The following is a 23,071-nucleotide window of genomic DNA, read 5'->3' as shown; positions in this document are numbered from 1 at the left end:
CGGCGCAGCCGGCGGGATGCAGGCGGCAGGCGGCGGCGGAGGGCCGGGCTGCGGCTGCAAGGGGATCCGCTCCTGCCTGCTCTGCGAGGGGCCCGCGCCGGCCGCTCCGCCCCCGCAGGTACCGGGGAGGGGGCGGGCGGCGGGGCGGGGCGGCGGGAGGAGCCGGGGGGCGGCGGGGGGCGCCGGCCGTGGCCCCTCGGGGCGGGGCGGCTGCGGGACCCCCGTGCCCGGAGCGGGGCCGGGGCCCCGGGGGCCGCAGGGCTACACGACGGGGGAAAGGCAGAGCCCCCCCGGCGGTGAAAAATTGTGAATTCTTCACCTCAGTAGCGCTCGGAAGCCGAGTCGGAGCTCACCTGGAGCCTCACGTGTTACATTCACATTCATTTGTTACAGTTTAGCCTTGTGGCCTGCGCGATTTTTATCAACTTTCCTTATTCAACATTTATTGCTATGACAAACCATATCTCTGCAGCAATACCCACCATTATTCTCCTTATACCTGTGGCGCTGAGGATCATCGGTTCTTGCCTGCCTCTCCAGGATAAAGACATCACTAGGAAAGAAAAGTGGCTTCAAGCAAGCAGCACAGTGATGCTGCAGCTGTAAAAAAAAGAGCAGGGAATAGTTGTTCCCCAAAAGCAGCTGTGAAATTTCTCTTGTCTCCAAGAATCCTGTAGTTTTCATGCTGCAATACCAAGGTTGCAGGGGCAAATAATGGAAATATCTTATTGCTTTTCTTCTTTTCTGTTGATATTTCCACAGGGAGAAGATAATTTCACTTACTGTCCAGCAACAGGCCTAGCTAAAGGAAATGAGCACTCGGAATTTGCTGGCTGGGCATTTCCCTTTCCAGGGGTGTTCCTGGTGGAGGAGTTCATTAGTGAAGATGAAGAGTGTGAGATAGTGGAACTGATGGATCGAGATGACTGGAAACCATCACAGTCTGGCCGAAAGAAACAGGTTGGACTTTAGAAGCACATCTGATCTTAGATCCCTCTGGAAAAGGAAAGCTGTTTTCAGCTAAAACCCAAAATATTGAGATGTTTCATTAAGTGTTTTCCTTTGAAAGCTTTCCCTGAAATCAATGGCAAGAATTACCTGCAGTTAAAATCAACCTATTGCAAAAACACATGATAGCTGCAACAAACAGTATCTGATGGTGTGTGTTCAAGCATTAAAGTTCACACAATCTCCAAGGGAAAGAAATGGGTGTTTAGATTTGGTTTTACTTTATAAATCCAGAGAGATTAATGTAGATTCACTGAGTCCTTTTGCAACCTGGCAACCAGGTCACTGGAAGAGATGAGAACAGAACTCTGCAGGAGCAGCCTCTCCAAAAAGACTTGTCCTAGATTTTCCCTTTACACCAGCTTTTTCCTCCCTCTTCTTTTCCAACAGGACTATGGACCCAAAGTGAACTTCAAGAAACAAAGGCTGAAAGCTGGCAGCTTTACCGGTTTGCCAGGTTTCAGCAGAAAGATTGTGGCCCAGATGAAGGCCTGTGCTGTGCTCAGTGGTTTCTTACCTGTGGAACAGTGTAACCTGGACTACAGACCAGAAAGAGGCTCTGCCATCGACCCCCACTTTGATGACTGGTGGCTCTGGGGGGAGCGCCTGGTCAGCTTGAACTTGCTGTCAAAAACTGTGCTCTCCATGTCCTGCGATTCAGAGGACACCATCCAATTATTTCCCATTTCCAGTAAAGAGGAATTAAGTCCCCCTGGATCTTTCACGCAGACATCATCGTGCAGAAATTCAGGAGAAGGGGGAACCAAGTGCTTTTTGTCCCCAAGGCTGGTTCCGGGTAAGGAGGTGAGTGTGGCCATCCCCTTGCCCCAGAGGTCGCTGGTGGTGCTGCACGGGGACGCGCGGTACAAGTGGAAACACGGGATCCACCGCAGGCACATCGAGCACCGCCGCGTCTGCATCACCTTCAGGGAGCTCTCCGCGGAGTTCAGCGCCGGGGGGAGGCACGAGGAACTGGGCAAAGAACTGCTTCAAGTTGCTCTTTCCTTTCAAGGGAGACCCGTGTGACCACGAGGTTGCGTTTTGTTGGGAGATGTGTAAACTGAGGTATGGAATTTGTATGACTTGGTTTATTTCTGAGGTGGGCGTAAGGAACCAGGTGTGTGCAGAGATAAGCTCAATAAAATGGAAATTTAACAAACAGAAGTAAAAGGGATGGGTTTTGAAGCTTCCTGGGCAATGGGAGCTTTTAGGCCAAAGTCAGAAATGAGAGGTTGAATCCATTAGTTATGTTGTAACAAAAAAGCAAAGAGCCATTTCCTAAACACTTAAATTAAACCGAGAAAGTTAGAAACATTAAACAGAGTTTTCAAGCAGCTCTTGACACAAATCCAGCCCAAGCCCTGCCACAGATTTTAAGCTTTCCAGACCCATACTTGATTCTGTCAGACTGGTTTGAATGTTGCACCAAGCCCTGGGGGTACAACTATCTCCTCACCCACCTCAGACAGGTCCTTTAGAGACCAGGTCTCAAGCAAGTATCTCTCTAAAGACAGTACAACACACTGAGAACTAATTAAAGTAATTATCTTTGCTGAAGATTCGTGCTCCAGCAATGAGGATTAATCATAAATTTCATGTGTGACCTGTATCTTCTGGGACCAAAGAGCAGCATTTGCAGAGGGCCAGTGCTGACTCTTCGGGCTTGGACAGAGATCAGACCAAAGGCCTGCACAGACTGTGTTATTTTCTGATCATTTGTCATCTCTGAACCCTGCTGTCAGCTCTCAGTAGCAAGAGTCTGATTTTGGGAATTAGCTGGGCAACAGACTGCAACCCTGGCAGCTATCATTTATTTTTCTGGCACCTCCAGCAGTCAGGTTTGAATCATGCCTCGTACCTAAGATTCAAGCAGTCATTTGCAGCAGAAGCTGATCTGAGGCCATCTGTCTGCTCTGAACAAACTTCTGTGCTCTTGAAAATGAAGTTGTGCTGTGGAGGAAGCGTGATCCTTTAATAAACACGGCGGTGCCATGAAAGCCCTTCAGCACAGTCACACCTGCAGCAGTAAAACACCACCTTGCCACCACCAGGCAGTGCTGCCTGGCTTTAGTTGGGAAGGAAAGGGGACAGATCTCAGCATCCCTGCACTGCTGTGCTCTGCCCCAGAAGTACTTCCTTGGCACAGTGCACAGGATTTGCTGCACAGTAAAGCACTCCTGCCACAGGCACTGCCCTCTGCTTTGGGCACTGCCAGGGAGGAAGCTCTTCACCCAGGACAGGAATTAGATGGGTTAAGCAGGATATTTTTTATCAGTTTCTGCCCTTTGTGGGCTGCAATGAGCCAGGTCCAGTTTAGTGCTAATTCCAGCAGAGACCTACTAACAGGGCTCCCATGGGAAGTCCCAGACTCCAAACCTCCATCCAGGTGGGCTGGTGAGTGTCATCAAGGAGCTCCAGCAGCAGTTCCAGCAGTCACAGCACATCCCCTCTGATGGAACCTCTTCACTGCAAACACAGACACACAACAGGCAGGCCACACCTGCTCACAGCGAGCTCTGTCCCAGGAAATTCCTCATAGGCTGCAACTGGAAGAAGGTAGATGTAAATTAGATATCTGGAAGAAAATTCTTCCCTGTGAGGGTGATGATGCCCTCGCACAGATTGCCCAGAGCAGCTGTGGCTGCCCCATCCCTGGAAGTGTCCAAGGCCAGGTTGGAGCAACCTGGGATAGTGGAAGGTGTCCCTGCCCACGGCAGGGGGTGGAGGAACTGGATGATAAGGTCCCTTCCAACCCAACCCATTCTGTGATTGTCCACCCCACTCCCAGAAGCAGGGAGTGCTCTGAGAGCAGCAGTTCCTTACCTTTTTCTGCAGCCTGGTGCCCACAGGGCTCAGCACTGTCAGGATGTCCCCAGGACAGCACCTGGAGCTACTGTTGGAGCAGAGGGACTTTGTCCAAGCAGGAGGAGGAGGAGGCTGCCAGCCTGGCACAGACACACAGGGAGGAAACCCAGCACAGGCTGTCACAGAGAGAGCAAACACTGCACCTGTATCCTCCTCACCCTTCAGTTCCAAGCCTCTCCACAGGCCTGCTCACCATACTGCAGCAGTCAAGTATTGCCATTAATGTTTGGCCCAATTTCCAATGCTCCCTTTTACATTTATATTGTGCTCTCAGGCTGCTAAAACACTTTCTGTGTGTGTCCCTGCTGCTCCATTCTCTCCACAGTGAAAGCAGATGATGGATTCTGATGAATCAGATTGCCACAATAACTTACACAGTGCTAGTTCATTTTGTGCTCTGCATTTGCTGGCTGAATTTTTCTGCCTCGATTGAACTATGCAGGAAGCTGCTGTTCTTGCCAGAAGATTCCAGCTCTTCCTAGCTGATATCTTAAATGTGAAAACAATGCAAATAATCAAATACTGAGCCAAAAAGTGAGGGCTTTTTCTTGGTGTTTTTGAAGTCAAAAACTTATTCTAGTCACTACACAGGCATTGCTGTGCCAGTCTTTTGACATTTTTCACCTGTCAAACAGCCTCTTGGGCATCATCCTTGGATCAAAATGCAATTGCACACCCATCTGTTCAGTATTACTCCTTAAAACTTCATGTACATTCTCTCCCAAAAAGCCAGAAAAAAGTGCCAGAAGATCCTGTTTAGCAGTGTTACAAACTATTAACAATTTAACTGTCAAGTACCATAGAAATCTGAGAAAAGTATAAAGATGTTTTAATCTTAATTAATGAGCGCTTAAAAGTAATTTTGTCCACTAAGCTGGTATTATTAACAGAGGACAATCTTTAATGGTCTTCCTGTTATAGGAGTTCCGGTCACAGCTGTTTGTGACCTTAACCTCCTTGTAAAACATGCGCCAAGACCCAGACCCTCACTAAAAGGAAGTGCATCTAATTGTTATCTCCTTGTGCATTGCAAAAGGAGAACAATAATATCTGACCAAGCTTCTTTTCTCAAAAAGGCAGAATCCAAGTTAACCCATAGAGGATGCTGGAGGACTTGAGCTGCCTTTCAAAAAATCAGTCTGAAATCACCAAGAAGCATAAAACTGAGCAAGTTTATCCAGTTTCTCTCACACAGCTGGACAATAACTGAGATACATTTGTTGTTCTACATTAAATATTGTTCATGCAGAGGTAAAACAAGAATAGGCAAAGCTAAAACACAGGTTTTTTTTTTCCCCCCTCTTAGCAGTCATGGCTGTCACACCTCTGGGCAGAAAGCAAGTTGGACACACAAGGATTCAGGGGAATACTCTCCAAATCCAGCCAGTCAATTTTAATTACTGCAACTGCTTTGAGATGGCTGTAGAAGAGAGAGCCTGTGAGTTAATCAGAAAATACCCACCCCAAATTTGAGATTGCAGCTTGAGGGAGTGTTGAGGAAGCTGTCTTAGAAGTTGATGCAATGAGATTTAAAAGATAAGAAATCTACAGCAGCAGGGAAAATCCAAGGCCTTTGGTTTGTTTGTTTGAAGGCAGGAAAAGAGGAGAAAGCACACTGTGAAATCCCCTGGAAAGGCAGGAGGAGCACCTCCACCCCCGAGCCCAGCACAGGTAACCTCGAGGCAAACTGGGATTGCCCATCCCCACATCCCAGAGCCAGGGACCGGAAGGATGTGGAAGGATGTGGAAGGATGTTCACTCTGCAGCTGCACCCACCCCAGTGCTCTCCATAAACACTTCCAGATATCTGAGCGCTTACAGCAGCCCTCCCTGCACCCGGGGCTCTCGCACGGTATCGCTTTCATCCGTCACATGGCCAAATCCAACATTATTTCATCTCTCACCGTTGTAAAGTCTCCCCGAGAGCCTCCTCTCCACTGAAACAGGGAGCCAGGCCTGCCCCGGGGCGATATTAAAAATAGGGAGATCACAGAGCGAGAGCTGCCACTAAACACGGCAAAGGGAGAACCCGATCCTGCTCCTCCAGCTCGCAGTCGTGCCCCTTCTTTACTCCTGCTAAGAGGGAAAGGGAGAGAGGCATTGCCCTAAACCAAGGCTCAGGAATGATACAAAGAAGTGTTGTTCCCCTGCCCATGAGCGCTCTTTCCCTCCTTTAGGGGGAGCAGGCAGGGTTCCAGGCATTTTTCTGCTGGGCAAACTGTCCAAAAAAAAATTCTGAAGGAAGACTCAGGACTCTGAAGCAAGATCATGGCTGTCCTGCTGCTAAGCTCCAGTGCAAAAATTGGAGAAATAGTTCAAACAAGGCAATAACTGGCCCAGAGAGCCACAGCCCAAAAGGGGTGAGAATTAGGGCAGCAGCAACCCCAGACTGCAGCAGCCCAGAGCCCAAAGCTGGCACAGAAAGCCAACACACATCCCCAGCTAAGGGTGGAACCCTTGGGAGAAGCATCTCCTTGCAGGCATTGCAGGATTGCAGCCACACAAGACCTGGGACACTCCAAGAATGACAGACAGCCCAGGAACGACAGAGAGGTGACAGCACAGGACAGACATGGCCAGGCACAGGCAGACAAACCCAGACGTGACACAGAGAGCTGCTGGGACAGCAGTGACAGCGTGGAAAGGCTGGCTTGACTGATGGGAATCCTGCTGACAGCCACGGGGACAGCAGCAAGAGCAAGGAGGATTTTCTGGTGCTGCAGCACAGAAACACCCAGCCAGACAACTACAACACCCCTACTCCTTCCTTTATGGATGAACTCCCGTGGCTGGTACCACAGGTAACCCTTCTTTACCACAAGTCTGGACCCAACAGTGGTGAAAATATAAACAAGTTGTATGAAGAGAGGCAGGAGCAAGAAAAGCAAGTGCTGTTGTTGGGAAAGGAGTTACAGCACAAAGGTGATGGGTAACCTCGAGAATCAAAGAGCAAAAATACCCCCCTGGGCTTCTCATGGAAGGGAGAATTCAGTGCCCAGAGAGATACATGAAACAGAGCTGCAAGCAAAGACAGGAAAGCAAGTTATTAGTCTGGTTTAAGAGCATTTGCCCTTGGGACACCATCCTAAACTGTACCTCAGACTCCCCCCTGGAGTAAGGTGATCCCACTCCAGTCACAGACGTGCTGCCTTGAGACTGATCTTGAATCCAATCCCACCAAAGCCTCAACGAGTTATGCTACAAAGTCAAAGCACAGCTTCCACTGCATTTCTTCATTTGCTGAAGTTTATTACATTTGAAAAAATTAAATGAACGATTTGGCTGTTCCCAAACAAACTGCATTGCTTTTGCAGCACTGTATGCACAGGAGGAAACCTTTTAAAGAGATATTGCAAAAATGGTGCAGTACTTTCCTCAACAGCCTCCTGAGCCCCTCAGCACACAAAGTCCTACTATTACTGATGTTAAAGGAGAGTGCAAAGTGCAGATGAGAGATTCAGCCCATCTGCTCTGGCTCTGGCCTCACAACAGAAATTCTGTTGGTGGAGGAGCCGACACGTGTAGCACTTGGCAGAAAACTCAACTCTGATTCTGTTGTATAAACCTTTTAATTTTTATTATGGTAAAAAGAGGAGGGAGAGAGGGCAGAGTCCTGGGGAGTTCGTATGAATTTCACGACCACCCCGTTTCCTGGAGGACACTCCTTGTTTTCTGCATATGCACATGAGTACAGATTAGTCATTTAGCACACAAAGACTATTTTCTTTGCTGCACATCAGCCAATATGGTACATGCCAACTGCAGCAAGAACAACAGATGAAAGCCACAGACACAGTGCTAAGCAACTTGTTCAGCAACGCTCACATTCGCATGTAAACAAAAGAGATGAGAGTTGGTTTCCCAAGGCCCTCGCCAGAGAGGAATATTGGGACAGTCTCACCCTGCTGCCCTGGGGTTTGCATGTGCTCTCCCTTCTGGGAAGCTGACATGTAATAAACTGCCATTAGAGTCCTCAAATCCCAGTGGAATAAGAGACCAGGGTTAAATAGAACATTATAAACATCCTTAATGATTTCAGAAACCTATAAGGCCTCAGAGACTCTGAAACTGCAGTTCTGGAGTGCAGAGGAGGAAACCAGCACAGGATCAGGGCCAAGAAAATGTGCTTATGCTTCTTGCAGCCCTGTGTGGCAGAAAGCCTGACTTTCCCTTAAAAGAGCTGATGATTGCAAAACACTCTTTTCTCTCCACAAAATTACCAAAAATCATAAAATTGGGGTTTTTTTACAGAAGTTTTCACCCACAAGGATGCTATGGAATTTACAAGCTTCCCTTGCTAAGCAACACAGACATGCAAGTGTCATTGTCTCAGCTGCTGAAAAAAGAAATGAGCTCAAAGGAAAGGGATAACTCTTTAATGGCACACAGCATTCCTGCCAGATCCAGCTCCATCAGGCTCGCCAGAACAGCTCCAGGTTCCACCAGAGGAGTTGTCTGCTTTGGTGGAGGGAGAGGGAAGCATTCATTTCTGACAGAAAAACGCTACAGCCAATTAAAAGAAGAAAAAAAACCAAACCCCAAATGATGAAATAACACAGGACTGGGCTTGTTGTCTCCAGCAAACCAGGCAAAAGGCATTGCAGCAATGCACAAATGAAGAAGACACGGTGGCAGATTTCTACAATACTTGCTGTCACTCCTTTACCTCCTTGAAACTTGCTTTGTTAGTCCTTCAGAGTCTTGTCTCATTAAACTCCCTGTCACTGTTCTGTTTTAAGAATGTCCTTGTTAAAACTAAAACACCTGTAAGCCTTCCCTGGGCACTCTTGCCTCTTATTGGGAAAAAACACATGATCTTGGCACTTATTCAATCTAAAGTGACAGATGCTGCTGAAGAAAGTACAAGAGAACTTCCCAGCCTCCTGCAATTCAAAATTCTACTTCCCAAGCTGTAAAAATATAGTAAAGAATAGCAAGAAAAGAACATAAAAGCTAAGGCTGTTTTCTTTCTGGTTATGTATTTATGGAATACTTGCTTTGGAACAACAGTGATCAACATTCTCAGTTTCTGTTGTGCTTTCCTGGATGTCCTTGAGTCAGCTGCAGGTACCCACATTAACCAGCTCTGCTCTAGGAATGAGCTGCCAGTTAATTGTGGCTGCACTGACAGCCAGGGAGTTCTGACATGTAAGACAGGTCCTACACACACACGCAGACACACAATGGCTTTTGGGACAGCCAATGCAGTTTCACTTTTGGCAACAGAATATTGCATTTGTAAAAGATACAGATTTTTGGCTACCAGTGTTAAGGTAGATAAAGTTTTGACCTTGAACACCACGGCAGTGTCAACTTAAGTACCAAGTGTGTGGGACCAGAATCAGGGCAGAGCCCCCAGCACGTGGAACAGCACAAGAACCCACAGCTAGAAATGGCAGGCAAGTAGCATTTACAGATTTAAGCCTCAAGACAATCCCTCCCTGGTGTGTCTCACCAAGCAGCAGACCAGGTGTTTTGCTCTCAGCCCTGGCTGAGCAGCGTGCAGGCTTTGTCACACCACCTGCATGCCTCTGTCATGCCCATCTAGCTGCACTTTCAGTTTGTGGAGCTCCTCGATCTCCCGGTTGTGCCGCTCCGTTTTGTGCCGCACCAAGGAGCGGTAGAAGTGAATGGTGAAGACGACAAAAATCAGACCCACGGGGACCATGATGATGGTGGACACCAGTGCTGACTGCCACCCTGCGTGGCTGCTGGGCTTCTCCACGTTGGTGGTCTCGTTTTTCAGGATGGAGCCCACCGGCAGGAATTTTATCCAGCACAGGAGCACGACCTCCGCAAGGAAAAGGAGGATTCCCAGGACGGTGGAGAAGCCCCAGGCCAGCTCGATGTAGGGGTGCATGCGCTCATGCGGGGACTCGCTGATGGAGTTCAGGTTGTGGATGTTGCTCACAGCCTCCACGTTGGGCAGGATGCAGGTGCTGATGAGGAGGGCAAAGAGGTGAACAGCCACGAGCACCGTCGTGCAGGCGCTGAAGGCGATCAGCAGCATCTGGGGGTACTTGTACTGCACCTCCAGCTGCACCTCCACCATGGCGACCTGGGGAAGGAACAGAGAGCTTGTCAACACCTGCTGGCTTTCCTCTTTTCAAGGCTTTCAGCCAGGAAAGCATCTTGATTCAGGAAGAACACCTAAGGTCAAGTACACACTCCAGAGCTTTCTGGAATGGCAGCCCAGATGGATCACTGCTGTCACCCATGAGGATGCCTGTGCTGCCTGCCTGTGCTGTGGCCCTTCTGAGGCTGTGGTTTTCTCAAAGAACATGTCTCTCCTTGCCACCATGAGCCACAGGACTGCCCCAAACCCAGCACACAACAGAAGGAGCTCATTAGATGCCACATGGGGCTGGGAGGCAGCTGACAGCCTGCTATAACCCACCATCACACCCCCTCCTGCCACTCCTTCCTTGCGGCTGCAGCGCAGGAAGTTTCAACTTCAGGCGTGTAAAGAAAAGCAAAACCAAGCAGCTCCTCTGGCCAGTGGCCAGCCAGGTTTCACTACCCAGCATGGGAAACACACAAGCTACTTTACAACTTAAGTTAGCCCATAGTTAAAATAACTGCCTTCTATTCTCAGAACAGTTTACGTTTGCTTTTATTACAAATATGCCCAGATAAATAACTTTTAAGTTATTTATATCCTCAAATTTCTCCCTTGAGAGGTAATAACTTAGTGATACACTCAGCAGAAGTTGACCGCTACCAACTTATGAGTGTGCTCAGCAACTCAGGAGTCTGCTTCCCAAAAGAAGAGCTATCATACAGCAGGTCTCTTAAGCTTTTTTTATTTTAATCAAATAAAGCTTGAGAAGCAGAATATGTGCAAGAGAGCAGGAGGCTCTTTTGAGATCAGAACTGGAGTCCCCTTAACTGGTTTAGCATAAGAATTTGTACGATTACTTAAGCTACCTATGAAGCAAACCAGTACTTCTGTGTGGCGGCATCCCTGAAAGGACTGCACAAACCTTCTGCTAAGAGAAGCTACAAAAGCAGTGGACAAGACTATCAAACATTCCTCTCTAGCAGCTGGCTTGGATCTGCAGCTGCACTTCATGATTTGCAGGAAAGTTAACTCTCTTGGCAGCAAGGAAAAGCTCTGGTGATCCCAGCTGACCTGCTGCTCCAGCCCAGCACAGCTTGCTGGAAAGAAGGCCCTCTCAAGAACATCATGAGAAGGCAAAGCTTCAAATCTACACTCAATTCTGGGACACAGAAGGATTTGCAGAACTGACTCATGATTACGTTATCCAGACTTCACATGAGACTCCCCTGAGCAGCCATTTCAGGCTCTGTATAATCACCTGCACCACTTGCTCTGGCATTACTTAAAATCATATTATTTAGGCACTGGAAGATTAGGGGTATGCTCATGTAGTCCCTGTTGGAAGCCCTGAAAAGGATTAAAGAGAATGGAAACCAGTTGGCATGACTGCTGCCTTACCTGCATTTGCTCTGAAGCCCATCAGATCACAGTCAAGTCTGAACACATTTACCAGCAAACAAGATACAACACGTGTGGAAAATGGTCAATCTCTGCAAGTCTGGATTTTGTAGCTACATCAACTATTTAAGATATTGGAGACACGAAAAATACTGTGACAGTTCTTGGGCATTCCCAGCCTTCTGTTCTGATCATGAACACGTTGGGGTTTTCCCTTTGTTTGTTTGTTTTCATAGGCTCCTGGTTGCAGTTTACAGTAGTTCTTGTTGTACATCAGAGAAAATCCTAACACAGGATTGGCTTCACTATCAATTGCAAGGTCAATTAATTAGAACACATTTCATGTTGCCTTGTGTATGTTCCCTTTGCAGTTCCCCCTATACTGATTTGAGAGGGAGGAGATCAGACTTATTTTCTGCTTCACTGTACAATGAATTTGTACAGCACTGTGGTTGCCAGTCATGCCCCATCAGCCAGGAAAACCTGCAGGTACATTGTTCATTATGGGGTGCTGTAATAGCCAGAGACACAGCTGAACGGGAATTGTACCTGCATGTCCAATTTATAGCTTTATATTAAAGCTGAAAGCCTGGCTGATGTCAACATATCAATTTCTGCTTGTTATCCTTCACATGAGCAGCACTTCTCAGCTAATTGGATGTTTCCTCCCAGACTAACCTATTCCCCAGGGCAAGCTTCAGCTGTGCAATGTGATGAATTTTTAACACTGACTGATGGCTCAGTAAGAGGTATTTCAGGGAAAAACATCAACAATCCAGATAGGGCAGCAAGGCAGAAAAACAGTTCATTTAACCCACTCAAGTACTGAAAAGGTGAGTGAACTCTTATTGCTCTACCCAGCACAGGCTGTCATGTCATTCCCTGACCGGGATAAGAGAAAGAGGACAAGCTGACATAACCCATTTAAAAATCATTAAATATGCTGCCTAGCCTGTAAAACTATTAATATGTCATGTTTGATACAATTATACTCTTCCATGTAATAGCCCCCTTTATTTTAACCTCTTCCCAGAAGCAACTTTGCAAGGCTGAGCTCTCTGACGAGCCATGGAATATTTCAGCACAGGCTTAATTTTAAGCTTGAGAATCACCCAGCTGAACTCCAGAATTACAGGATCAAGTGCTTACAACATTTTAGAATTAAACTGCAATTAAATACATGCAATAATGGTGGGTTTTAGACCAGTATAACTCAGACTGTCCACAACAAAGATGTAATCTATCTTGAGAAATTTAGACCAGGACAGATAATATCAGGCAAAAGGGTGACAAATGGCTTAACATAAACCATGACACATTCACACAGATGGTTTGGCAGACTGTAAAAACAATCGCTCCAGTAGATCTGTCGGCATTTTTGTTTTGGTTTGGTTTTTTTAATCAAATACATATCCTGTAGCAATTGGACAAGTATTGAGAAGATGGATTAGCAGTAATAGTTCTTATTTCCATCAGGAAAATTATTAAGGAGGTTTCCTAAGCTCCCTCTAAATTTCCTTTATTTGTAGCCTCCTCGAGGCAGATACAGCTTCCCTACAACCCACCTCCAAGCAAACCTGGCATTGGAATGACCCACATCCTCCTGACCTGCCCAGTGCTCTGCCAGAAATACCAGAGATGATAATGAGGAAGGTTTGCATCATTCTGCAGCCTGTCCAGAAGGAGCTGGATCAGAGCCACCGCCTGTTGATTGAATATCCATCAGCTCACAATAATTTCAGCCAATACAGAACAAGCTTGCATCAAACACACTGACAGGGAATTAAATAAAGCAATAGCCAAGCCCTGCATGACATTTGTTTACGTAGTTAAATGCACTCAAGGCTTTGGGGAAACTATTTAATAGAATCACAGAATGGTTCAGACGGGAAAACACCTTTAAGATCACAGAATCCAACCACTACACCAGCACTGCCAAATCCACCACTAAACCGTGTCCCTAAGTGCCACGTCTACACATACTTATCTCTAAATAACTTCTCTTCTTTCATCGATAGCCAAAGAGGTGCTCTTATTAGAGAGCAAACATCCGTGTACTAAATACCTAAATACCTGCATGCCAAACTACCAGTGGAGAAATGAGCCAGTAGGAACAAATACCTCAGCTTTCCAATCAGCTGGGGGAAAAGCTTGCTAATAAAGAGAATTCCTTATTGCAAGAGATTTTTTTTCTTAGTTACTGATTTCAGGTCTATTTCTTGTGTTAGGCCAGGGAGCATAATTAACATCACTTACACCTGTGTATATTCAACTGCACTTTAAACAGTTCAAAGAGAATGTAAAACCAATGGTTAATTTTGTGGGTTTGCCAAAGACTTTCAGCAACTTTCTGCTGTGAGAGTTGAGAAAGCGTGCTTTGTTCTCAGAGATGTGGTTCGGCCCTGCAGTGTGGGTGGGCTGCAAGCCCCCGACTCCCAGTAGTGCCAGTGATGCCAGTGACAGCACACCCCAGCACAGACACCTTGTGTGACCACGCTGGTAGGTCAGTCCCCAGCAATACAAAATGTTAATTTAATAATCATGTTAAAGACAACAGTCACAACAGGACTCCAGCAATCAGAGGCACACAGGGCATGCACATAAGAGGATTTTTAGAGTAAGCAAACTCCTGAGTGAGAGAAGTCTACAGGAGAGCACCCAGCTTTCTCAAAAAGAGGAGGGAGGGACCTTCTGCCCCTGCAGCACACAAGTTTGGTTACAAATCAACACAGACTTTGTGAAAAGTTTTTAAGAGCATCTTTTGCACACAGCCAGAGAGTGGAGAGCAATGACAAAGCAACTGAGTACCCTGTCCCCACTCCAGCCTGCTCCCACTGAAACCCCCACCTGCAGCTTTCCAGCTTCACTTTGGGTGACCAACTTCATCATCCCAGACTGTCGTAATGTTACAGATGATTCATGATCTGGGGGGTTGGGGGAGGAAAAAGCAGCGGAAGAAGCTAAAATAAAGCAAGAAAGGCTATCTGGAAAGTTCTTGAGATCTATCTTTTCCCCCCACAGCTTCTGAGCTGCAGGATGAAACATCTTCACATCATGTCCCATGCCACCCAGGCATTGCCCTCTGCCCCTCTGCTGACAAACCTCGGGAACAACCAGACCTGCCCATTTCCTGAACAGGAAACCTCCCCCAAACTGGTTTCAATTCTCACTCCCAGTAAGCAAAAGCAGAGGGGAGATGAAGGGGCTCACACTGACACAGCATGGTGGTGTTTTAACACACAGCTCAGACAGGCCTGAGCACTGGACCACTGACTGTGTCAGTCTTGTTTATTTGCTCACTCCTGACATGGTTCTGACCTATGCAAATTGCTTCCAAATAACACCCAAGTGCTGCACAGCGGAAAGCAAGCACCAGGGATCACTGCCAATAGGCAGCACTGACAAAAATATACCAGGTTTGGCTCCCTGCAGGCTGCAGAGCCCTCTGACACCAGGTCTGAGGCTCAGGGCCTCTTCTCACACCTCAGTGGTACAACACGATCTCCCTGATCACGCTATGCAAACTTCACTTTGGCAAACTGTGACCCAGCCTTCACCTTATTTTAGACACCATGACCTGAGAAAACACACAGAGAAATTAAAATAACGTTCAGGACCACAGCAACCACAGGGGCCTGAAAGTGCTCCACGCCCAAGAGCAGCCTCACATGAAGGCAGCCAGCACCGGACAGCCTCGGGGCCAAAGGAGGTCCTGGATTGATTAGCAATGCTGTTGGAGCACTTAGGATCAGTTGCAGGTAGGGGATTAGTATTTTTAAAGGGCTGACTTGGGAGTGTGTGGGTTGGAGCTGTTAGACAGCTCACTTATCCCTGCTGCAGTGAGACAGCCAGCCTCAAACTTTGCAGCAGCAGCCAAACAGAAGCTCCCAAGGCGGATGCATCTTGTCTCTTCAGGAAACAACTGCCTGCTTCTTCCCAGGAGGAAAACACTGATTAATAGTTGATTTTAGGGAACCCAAAAACCTTCACAGTTCAAAAATCTATAAAACACACATACCATTGCAAATCCAGAGAGCAGAGCAGAGGTTCTGCTGGAGGCTTTCAGCTTGGCTCGGCTCAGGTACAGTTTTCTCCAGGAAAGAGCTTGAACAGAGTGGTGGTTGGATGTGACCAATTCCAGGTAGCTGCGCCGGACCCAGTCCCGATAATCCATGCCCTTTGTGCCAGGCTCAGAGCAGCAAGCAGGAGTGGACGGATCCACCGGAACATTTAATTCAGAACTCATGATGAGAGAAATGCTGAGGGAACAAAACAGTCATGTTCAAGAGGGGGTGGTGGACAAGATGAGCATCAACTACTGGAAAAGCTACAGCTGAACAAAGTTGCCCTTGGTCAGTGAAAAATGATGGACCAAATAACAAAGACAGAACTGAGAAAGGACCATCCATAATGGCCAAAAATGACCACGAGAACTAGGAAAGATAACAAAGGTACACCCGGGAACTACTGCAGCAGGAATTAAGGAAGGCTGCATAGCATCTGGATTTTCATTTCAGATCAGGCACCTCAACTTTGCCCTTTAATTCCTTCTCGCTAATAAAGAAGTGTTTTACATAAATACACTTAGCCCCCATCTTATCTTTGTTCTGAGCTGACAGTTCATTTCCCAGAGCATCATGGGCTGGCTCCAAATGCATCTCCTTAGAGTACCAAAGTAACCCCAGTTCAGGGAGTCACTTTTTGCTCCTTTGGAAACCTTCCTCCTGGGTTACAACGTGCGGTGTAACCAAACCATGTATTCTACTCCCATCTACATTATTCCTGATGAACAGTTAATGGTCGTTTGCAGGAGCTGCACAGTGCACCACCGACCCCCCAGGCTGCAAGTTGGGTGTTAGATAAGGGAAGGAGGCAAACGCTGCATGGCAGGGTGGTGTTTCTTTGTCTTCACAAATTGATTAACTCAGCCATGATAACCACACCCAGCCCAAGGGGGTCATCCCTGCCAATGGGCCATAATGGCTCAACGGCACGAATGAGCAGCTGTAACGACCTAGGCCATAAAGGACTCCCCAAAATATCCTGTGACTCATAGGATCACATCATTCCATTGTGAAATTCCCCGCCCTGGGGGAGGTACTGAACCTTCCCGCCTGAATCTGACTGTATGTATGTATTTAGGGACTTGAACACAACCACCACTGGACATCCAGAGGAGGACCCAAACTTCCACAGGAGGGCCAGACCATCCACAGGACCACTACTTTCGACAAGACTGCAACCATCACTTCAACAGCACTGCAACCACCACCCTGACTAACAGGGGCCACGTTGTGTTCTGACTTTGTGGGTTTAAGTCTGTTTTTCTGTATCATTGCGCCTATTGTAATCTTTCTATTAAATTGTAACTCCGACCTGAAGTCTGTCTCAAGGTATTTGTGTGTAATTTCTCCCACTGGTTTACTTTCAAACCAACACACCAGTTTTTTTCAGTTAAAGCATTGCTCGTCACAGCTCAGTTTAGATGGGCACAGTTCTCCCCCAAACTCCCACGATAAGAACAGAACTGAATGCTGTGTAGGGTTAACAAATGAACTTCCCAAGCTTTTGCAGTGGGAAGTTAAATTTCCTGAGCTGCTCACACTCCATTTATCAGCCACATCTGACCAAGAATCCTGTTCCCTTACTTCCACCAGCAGCTCTGAGCAGAGGGAAAGGAAAAGGCAATTCCAAGGGGAAAAGCGAGCTGCTTCCAGGAAATTCTATAACGTTTGGATTCAAGGGATTACACTGAGAGATGTATGAAAGCAGCAAGAATATTCCAGGTGGTGGATGCCTTACACCACCATGTCCCCAGGCTGCTGCCAAATGGCTGTGGTGATGCCCAGACACAGAACAACATCCATGAAATGTTTTGTGCAAAAATTTCCCACTCTGACAGACATCTGAAACTAACTCAGCCTTCCAAAGAACGGAAACCACGATTCTTTGTTCAATCCCCTCACTCACAACTCCTCCACTGAGCGCTGTGGTGGTGGCAGACAGAGACACCAGAGCAGCACCTTCTGGCTACAGAACCAGCTCCCAGGAGGAGATGCTGCCCAGAATCACACCTGGTGTGTGGCACTAATTAGTCCCAGCACCACCTCTCAAGGTCACAGGCACCTTTCAGCCCTGCCTGCATCCCCCCAGCTCCCCATGTACAGGGGCCACATGGGGACAGCTAATAAAGCCATGACTGCTGGGAGACTTGGAGAAGTGGCAAAGATCAAAAGGACATACACGGCCCACAACTCTGAATGCTGTTTCTAAAAGGGAAGGAAGCTGTTTCAGGCACAATAACAAAGATTAGCAAATAAAGCACTGCAGGTCCAAGATTGTCCCTCCTGAACACGGGGGGGCTTTCAGGTTCCAGCTCCCTCAGACATAACAAGGACGGCAGCACAAGATGATTCCTGAGCAGGTTTTGAGAAGGCCATTATTACAGCCCCTGGAACACTCCAGGGAGGTTCCTGACCTGCTCAAGAGTTTTCAAAATATTTAAAAGTAACAAAAAGTCCCCCCAAAACAAACAAACAAACAGAAAGGCAATAATAGAACATTCACGCCATAATAAAAACAAGAGAATGAATAACAGGGACAAACCTTCCTGCTTGATCTGTGTTTCCAGAAAAGACAAGAATCACATATTTTATAGAATAAAAAAGCCTCCTGGGAGGACTGGAGGAAGACACAGTCTGTGAGCAGCAAAATTATGATGCTGTTTCCTGTGACAACATCCTGTGTGGATCCTGCAATGTATAGCGTGAATTCAGTCACTTTGTCCCCAGCTGGGACAGTGATGGCCTCTACTCTGCCATTTATTTTCACAAAATACTTAGGAAGTTTCTATGTAGGAAACTTTGACCCCTGGGACAAATTCCATTAAAAAGACAAATGAATTCAGAGGTTACAGAGAGAGGGCAAGAGAACCCAATCACATCTGCTTCTTTCCTTAAAAAAATAAGCTAAAAATACCACAAGGCTGAATTTTCACTCTGCAGCAGCTCAAGAGATGTTCTCAAGTAAGTAAACAGCTTCAGAATAAAATCCATAAACACAAATGTAACCCAAACAAGCAGTGCCAGGAAGTCAAACTCACCTTGCTGGCTATGGACATGGAGGGACTGGGTGGAGGGCTTCAAGGGCTGAAACACAAGACCAAAGAAGCATTTTACATGTGCTGTAACTGGAGCAGTTTTACTCTGGAAATACTTTTCAGCCTTCATCTGCATCAGGGAAGGCTTATTCTGGAGATTTCACCTTTCTGCCTTGCAAAGTTAAAGGTTTAGGATACTTGTTCTTACAGAAATAACTATCCTACAGGGTTTGACTGCACAGGGCTGCTGAGTTCTGGATGGGGAATGAGGAATTCTCCAGGAGACCTTTTCCTCAGGCATCCCTGGCAGAGTCCATCCCAGCTGTGTCTTCACTCACTTCCACTGCACCACCAACGCATCTGACCCCGCTTCATCTCGCACTGGTAGGACAGAAAGCTCTCTGTGATTGCTCCCTTATGTTGATTTTCCTAACCTGCCAAGTGCTGTCCTTTGGAAAAGGGAAAGCTATTACCTCCTCACATCTCAGGGCATGTGTGGGGATTTCTCCACAGCTGGGAATGAAGCCGACACCACCAGGGCCAAGTTGTGCAGATCCCCCTCCCACCACTGCCGTGCTCAGTCGCCCACAGAGCACTGTCTGCAGCACTGGCAGCTCCTCTGCCTGGTTTTGGGATGCCAGCCCCCTCCCCAGTCCCAGGTTTCTGCCCCACACCCCCAAACTGTGCGTTTGTGCCAGTCCCTTCCTTCCCTGTCTAACATTGTTCAAGCCCCTGCAGACCACGGCTAAACCAAATCCCAATCCCTGCTACTCCACCCCCATGAGCTCAAGCCCTCTTTGCCGTGGGAAACCCCTTGCTATGTTCTCTTTTGGCTTGGGACTCCCCCAAGCAGCACCCCTAGGGTGTCAAGAGTACCCAGGCAGGGTGTGAACACTCCATAGCTGTGACCACCCTTGTGGGAGCAGGGGATCACCTCTCAGGCAGGATGTGATGCCCCGGTCCCACCACCACAGCCGGGATCCTCCTCACGGGGCACTGCCTGAGCAGGGGATTTCTCCTCCTCCTCCCCAGCCACCCTCAGCACACCCTGGGCAGGAGGTGATCCCACACAGCGAGGATCTCCCCTCCAACGGCAGCCTCAAACAGGAGATCCCTCAAGCCAGGATGAGAACCCCTCCCAGCTAGGACCTTTCCCTCCACAGGCAACCTGGACAGAGGATCTTTCCTAGGCAGGATGCAACCTCCTACCACTGCATCCCGATCCAGCGTCCCAAGAATCCTCCACAACTCCTCAGGCAGGATGGGACCCAATCCCTCGATTCCCTCTTCCAAAAGCACCCTGGGGCAGGGGCTTCCCCGCACCGTATGATGGAGGTGTCTCCCCCACAGCACTCCAGCGAAAGGGATCCCTGTCCGGATATATCCCACGGCAGCTGGCCTGCCTTCTGCCTCCCACGGCACTTCCAAAGCACTGCCGGCTAGGACGGGACCCCCTTCTCTGCGCACAGCGGACCCTTCCCATTCACCCTGTCCAGGTGCAGCGGAGTGCCCCCAGCCAGGCAGGATGAGGCGCGAACCCCACCACCACCACCCCGGCACGGGATGCCCCCGGCCGGGCAGGACGAGGCGCGTCTCCCCCACACCGCCCCGGGCAGGGGAACCCCTGTTCAGGCAGGATGAATCCAACTCCCCCCACAGCACCCCGGGCAGGACGAGACCCCCTCCTCCCGCAGCCCCGCGGGCAGATGATGCTCCCACGTCTGCAGGACGAGTGCCCCACACCCCAAACACGCCTGAGGGGACGCCGCCCGCTGCCCCAGAGCGCGGGCCCCGCTGGGGATGAGCCCCCTGCGGACGGGATGCAGCCTCAGGGGCGGGCCGTGTCTCACCGCGCTGCCGTCCGGGGGCCGTGCCAGTAGCCCCGAGAGAGGGACCGGGAGCGGGAGCGGGAGCGGGAGCAGGAGCGGGATCGGGAGCAGGAGCCGGAGCCGCCTCCGCCGCTGCCACGGCAACGCCGGGCACCGGCCACGTGACCCGCAGGAAACGGGGGGGCAGCGCCGCCACGCCCCCGCACGTGACCGCCCGCTCATTGGCCCGCGGCCGGAACGGCCACGCCCCCTCGGCGGCGGGGGCGGGGCCTGGGGACACGACCCCCGCCCGCCCCCGACCCGCAAGGGCCGGCGCCCCCCGCCCCTCCCGGGGAGCCGTTCGGGGGGCCTGGGGGTCTCACGAAACGGGGGATGGACTCAGCGGTTATAGAGAAAGGGCATCCCCCCGGCACGGAGCCGCTCCCGCAGCGCTCGGGAGTCCCGCTGTGAGCATGCATCTGTGGGGGGAAAAAAAAAAAAAAAATCAGGTCTGCGGATCCCTAAAGTCGCGGTCGGGCTGAAACCCACCCACTGGGTAAAGGTGTTAGTGGGTCTGGACCTTGTGTTATCTCTAAATCTTGCCACAGAGAAGGTATTGGTGCAATGGGATGCAAATGTGCTTTTATTACAATTATTAATTATACAGCAAAAAGTCGCCACTTACATAAGTCAAAAGGCAGCGCTGCTCTGCCTCCGCCGGGCTGAACCTCCTCCGGCTGAGCACAGGCTCCCTGCGAATCCCGACTGCTATCTCCCTGCACTCCTCCGCTATTGACTCAGCAGGAAATCCTGTATAAACCCATCAAAAGGATAGGGACAGCCTTATGGGAAAGAGAGGGAGTTCCTTCCCTGGAAATGAGATAAAGAAAATGCTGAAAGGCAGCACAATGGGTCAGCTTTATCACAGGGTAATCCCATCTTCCTGAATTCCATTCTGCCTGGGGGAGGGAACAAAGGAAAATAACTCTTAAAAGGCTAATAAAGAGACAGATACGTGTTATCCTGAGTGTGCTTTTCACCTCTGAGAGCAGGAATACCCCTGCTCGGTTTCAGCACTAACACTGCTGTCTCTCGGGGTCCCACATACGCACATACACGAGTAGAAATGGAACAGAGCAAACTTTAGCCCTTGAGGGTTAATCTCCATCAGAGAAAGGAGAAGGACTCCTCTAGAAAACAACCCAGAGCACGAATTTAGTGTAAGCAGGTCAAACTCCTTGGCAGTTTCAAGCCTGTAAGTTATTACCGCTTTGTTGGTGCTCTATTTGGAATAGGAAGCAGTTGTAGAGTTGTTCCTGATTTTACTATGCACGGGAGCACTTCCCCTTTTCTACTCCATGGATGACGTTTTCTCCGTTTTGAGGTCACATCGCATTTGCATTTTATTCTAAACGAAGAAACATCCCTTGAAACCTCCCTTTGAAGTGCTTTGTATTCTCAACGAGCTCGTACTGCCACGAACAACCACAACGCGGCGGAATGTTTATGGGAATTCACAGCTACACCTACCAAATACAGCTCCTACTGCTACACTCAGCCACCCCGGCGAGACAGAGCGTGAGGCAGATCCCACCTTCACCAACATGCTCTCTGCTGTTTACAGATTTCACCTACAAACTCGGCATTCCCAGAAAACAGAGCATGAATAATTCAGCGCGGGTAACGGTGGCGTCTTAGGGAGGCAGGATGAGGCCACACAACCTGAATTTGTTCAATCACCAGGACAAACTCGAGTTCACCTTCCTCATGGCTGAGGGAAGCGTGTCCTCACTCAGCAGCATCTGCTCTGCTTAATGCAGAACAGCACTTACTCAGCTCAAAGACCTGACAAGCTCAGAGGCAGAACATCTTTATTTGTGAGACTCTTGGTTCTTCTCTGCCCATAAAAAACCCCTCACGTTTTTATGGCTCATCCTACAACACAGTATCCGTAGGGTCTGCCTGCCCTAAGGGGGATGCACGTGAAGCAATGCTCATAAATAATCTCTCCACAGGGAAAATGCCAGCTGCAGAACATCCATCCTGTATCTGAATGAAACACTGCCACAGCTTGCAGCACCTGCCCCTGTGGAGATTGAGCAGAAAACAGTTCCATGCAGATCTCTAACCTGGGGGGCAGAGGGGATATGGACCTTGCAGGTCAGAAGTTACCCACCTCTGAAGCCCTTGGGTATGTACAGGGGAACTAAACACAAACATCACTTGCAATTGGTCACATCTGCTTCCCAGCCACCACAGTAACACCACTGATAAGCCATTACATAAAGCCAGCTCAGACAAAATGCAGGATTTCTGGCAGCACTATTCAACAAAGGCGAAATCTAAAAAGAGATTCTCTCTTTTTACTGTTTTTGCTTAAAATAATTTGGCATTAACCAAGGCTTGAGAAGAAGTAGCACCGCATTCTGGATGCAAGGCTCTGGGATGAGCACGTCTGAAAGCCAGCAGGCACTTCTAATTAAAGATACACTGAAGAGACAAAAACCAGAGTTACAAGTAAAACCACCACTGCATATGCTTTTCATTGAAGCACCAATAAGTAAATATATAGAGAGATGTTATGATTCCTACCAGGGAATCCAAAGTGCAAAGCAGAGAGCTCAAGCAGAGAGAAAGGCAGGTGTCATTACAGGAAGCTGAGCACAAGCAAAATGATTCCATTCCAAGCCTTTCTGCCACAGGATTCAGAGGCTTTACACACAATCTTTGGGAAAAGGTATTGTTCCAATTCAAAAGCAAAAAGTAAGTGACATGCAGCTAACACCTTTTCCATATTTTCATGTGTGCCACATTACTTGATCTCTTTGTCCC

General features: G+C 48.6%; 2 protein-coding genes across 5 annotated transcripts; one reads left to right on the top strand and one right to left on the bottom strand.

The window, feature by feature from the left end:
- The first annotated feature begins 3 nt into the window (after positions 1-3).
- Positions 4-3,654, top strand: ALKBH4 (alkB homolog 4, lysine demethylase). 2 transcript variants are annotated; one of them, XM_039562642.1, is made up of 4 exons: positions 4-118; positions 763-960; positions 1,399-1,812; positions 1,902-3,654. In XM_039562642.1, the coding sequence occupies exons 1-4, from the start codon at positions 17-19 to the stop codon at positions 2,070-2,072; spliced, it is 885 nt and encodes a 294-aa protein (XP_039418576.1). In that variant the 5' UTR covers positions 4-16; the 3' UTR covers positions 2,073-3,654. The 2 variants fall into 2 exon arrangements, with proteins under 2 accessions (XP_039418576.1, XP_039418575.1); XM_039562641.1 differs by having other exon boundaries at positions 1,399-3,654.
- Positions 3,655-5,026: 1,372 nt separating this feature from the next.
- ORAI2 (ORAI calcium release-activated calcium modulator 2) lies at positions 5,027-22,405 on the bottom strand. 3 transcript variants are annotated; one of them, XM_010402503.3, is made up of 4 exons: positions 20,925-22,405; positions 18,435-18,480; positions 15,351-15,591; positions 5,027-9,931 (listed from the first exon to the last, which is right to left on the bottom strand). In XM_010402503.3, the coding sequence occupies exons 3-4, from the start codon at positions 15,576-15,578 to the stop codon at positions 9,386-9,388; spliced, it is 774 nt and encodes a 257-aa protein (XP_010400805.1). In that variant the 5' UTR covers positions 15,579-15,591; positions 18,435-18,480; positions 20,925-22,405; the 3' UTR covers positions 5,027-9,385. The 3 variants fall into 3 exon arrangements, with proteins under 3 accessions (XP_010400805.1, XP_039418578.1, XP_039418577.1); XM_039562644.1 differs by lacking the exon at positions 20,925-22,405 and adding an exon at positions 20,151-20,434; XM_039562643.1 differs by lacking the exon at positions 20,925-22,405 and adding an exon at positions 20,282-20,434.
- Positions 22,406-23,071: the final 666 nt, after the last annotated feature.

This window comes from Corvus cornix, chromosome 19 (genome assembly GCF_000738735.6).
Source record: "Corvus cornix cornix isolate S_Up_H32 chromosome 19, ASM73873v5, whole genome shotgun sequence".
Classification (NCBI taxonomy): Eukaryota; Metazoa; Chordata; class Aves; order Passeriformes; family Corvidae; genus Corvus; species Corvus cornix.
The sequence above is the reverse complement of the archived record's forward strand: the minus strand, read 5'-3'. Positions and strand labels throughout refer to the sequence as shown.

What these genes read in the sequence shown, in the direction of transcription:
- ALKBH4 (XM_039562641.1), top strand. Translation starts at nt 17, where the DNA reads ATGCAGGCGGCAGGCGGCGGCGGAGGGCCGGGCTGCGGCTGCAAGGGG. An exon ending in CGGCCGCTCCGCCCCCGCAG is followed by an intron (nt 119 to 762) that starts GTACCGGGGAGG and finishes ATATTTCCACAG; the next exon opens with GGAGAAGATAATTTCACTTA. An exon ending in AGTCTGGCCGAAAGAAACAG is followed by an intron (nt 961 to 1,398) that starts GTTGGACTTTAG and finishes CTTTTCCAACAG; the next exon opens with GACTATGGACCCAAAGTGAA.
- ORAI2 (XM_010402503.3), bottom strand. Translation starts at nt 15,578, where the DNA reads ATGAGTTCTGAATTAAATGTTCCGGTGGATCCGTCCACTCCTGCTTGC. An exon ending in TGCTCTCTGGATTTGCAATG is followed by an intron (nt 9,932 to 15,350) that starts GTATGTGTGTTT and finishes TTCCTTCCCCAG; the next exon opens with GTCGCCATGGTGGAGGTGCA.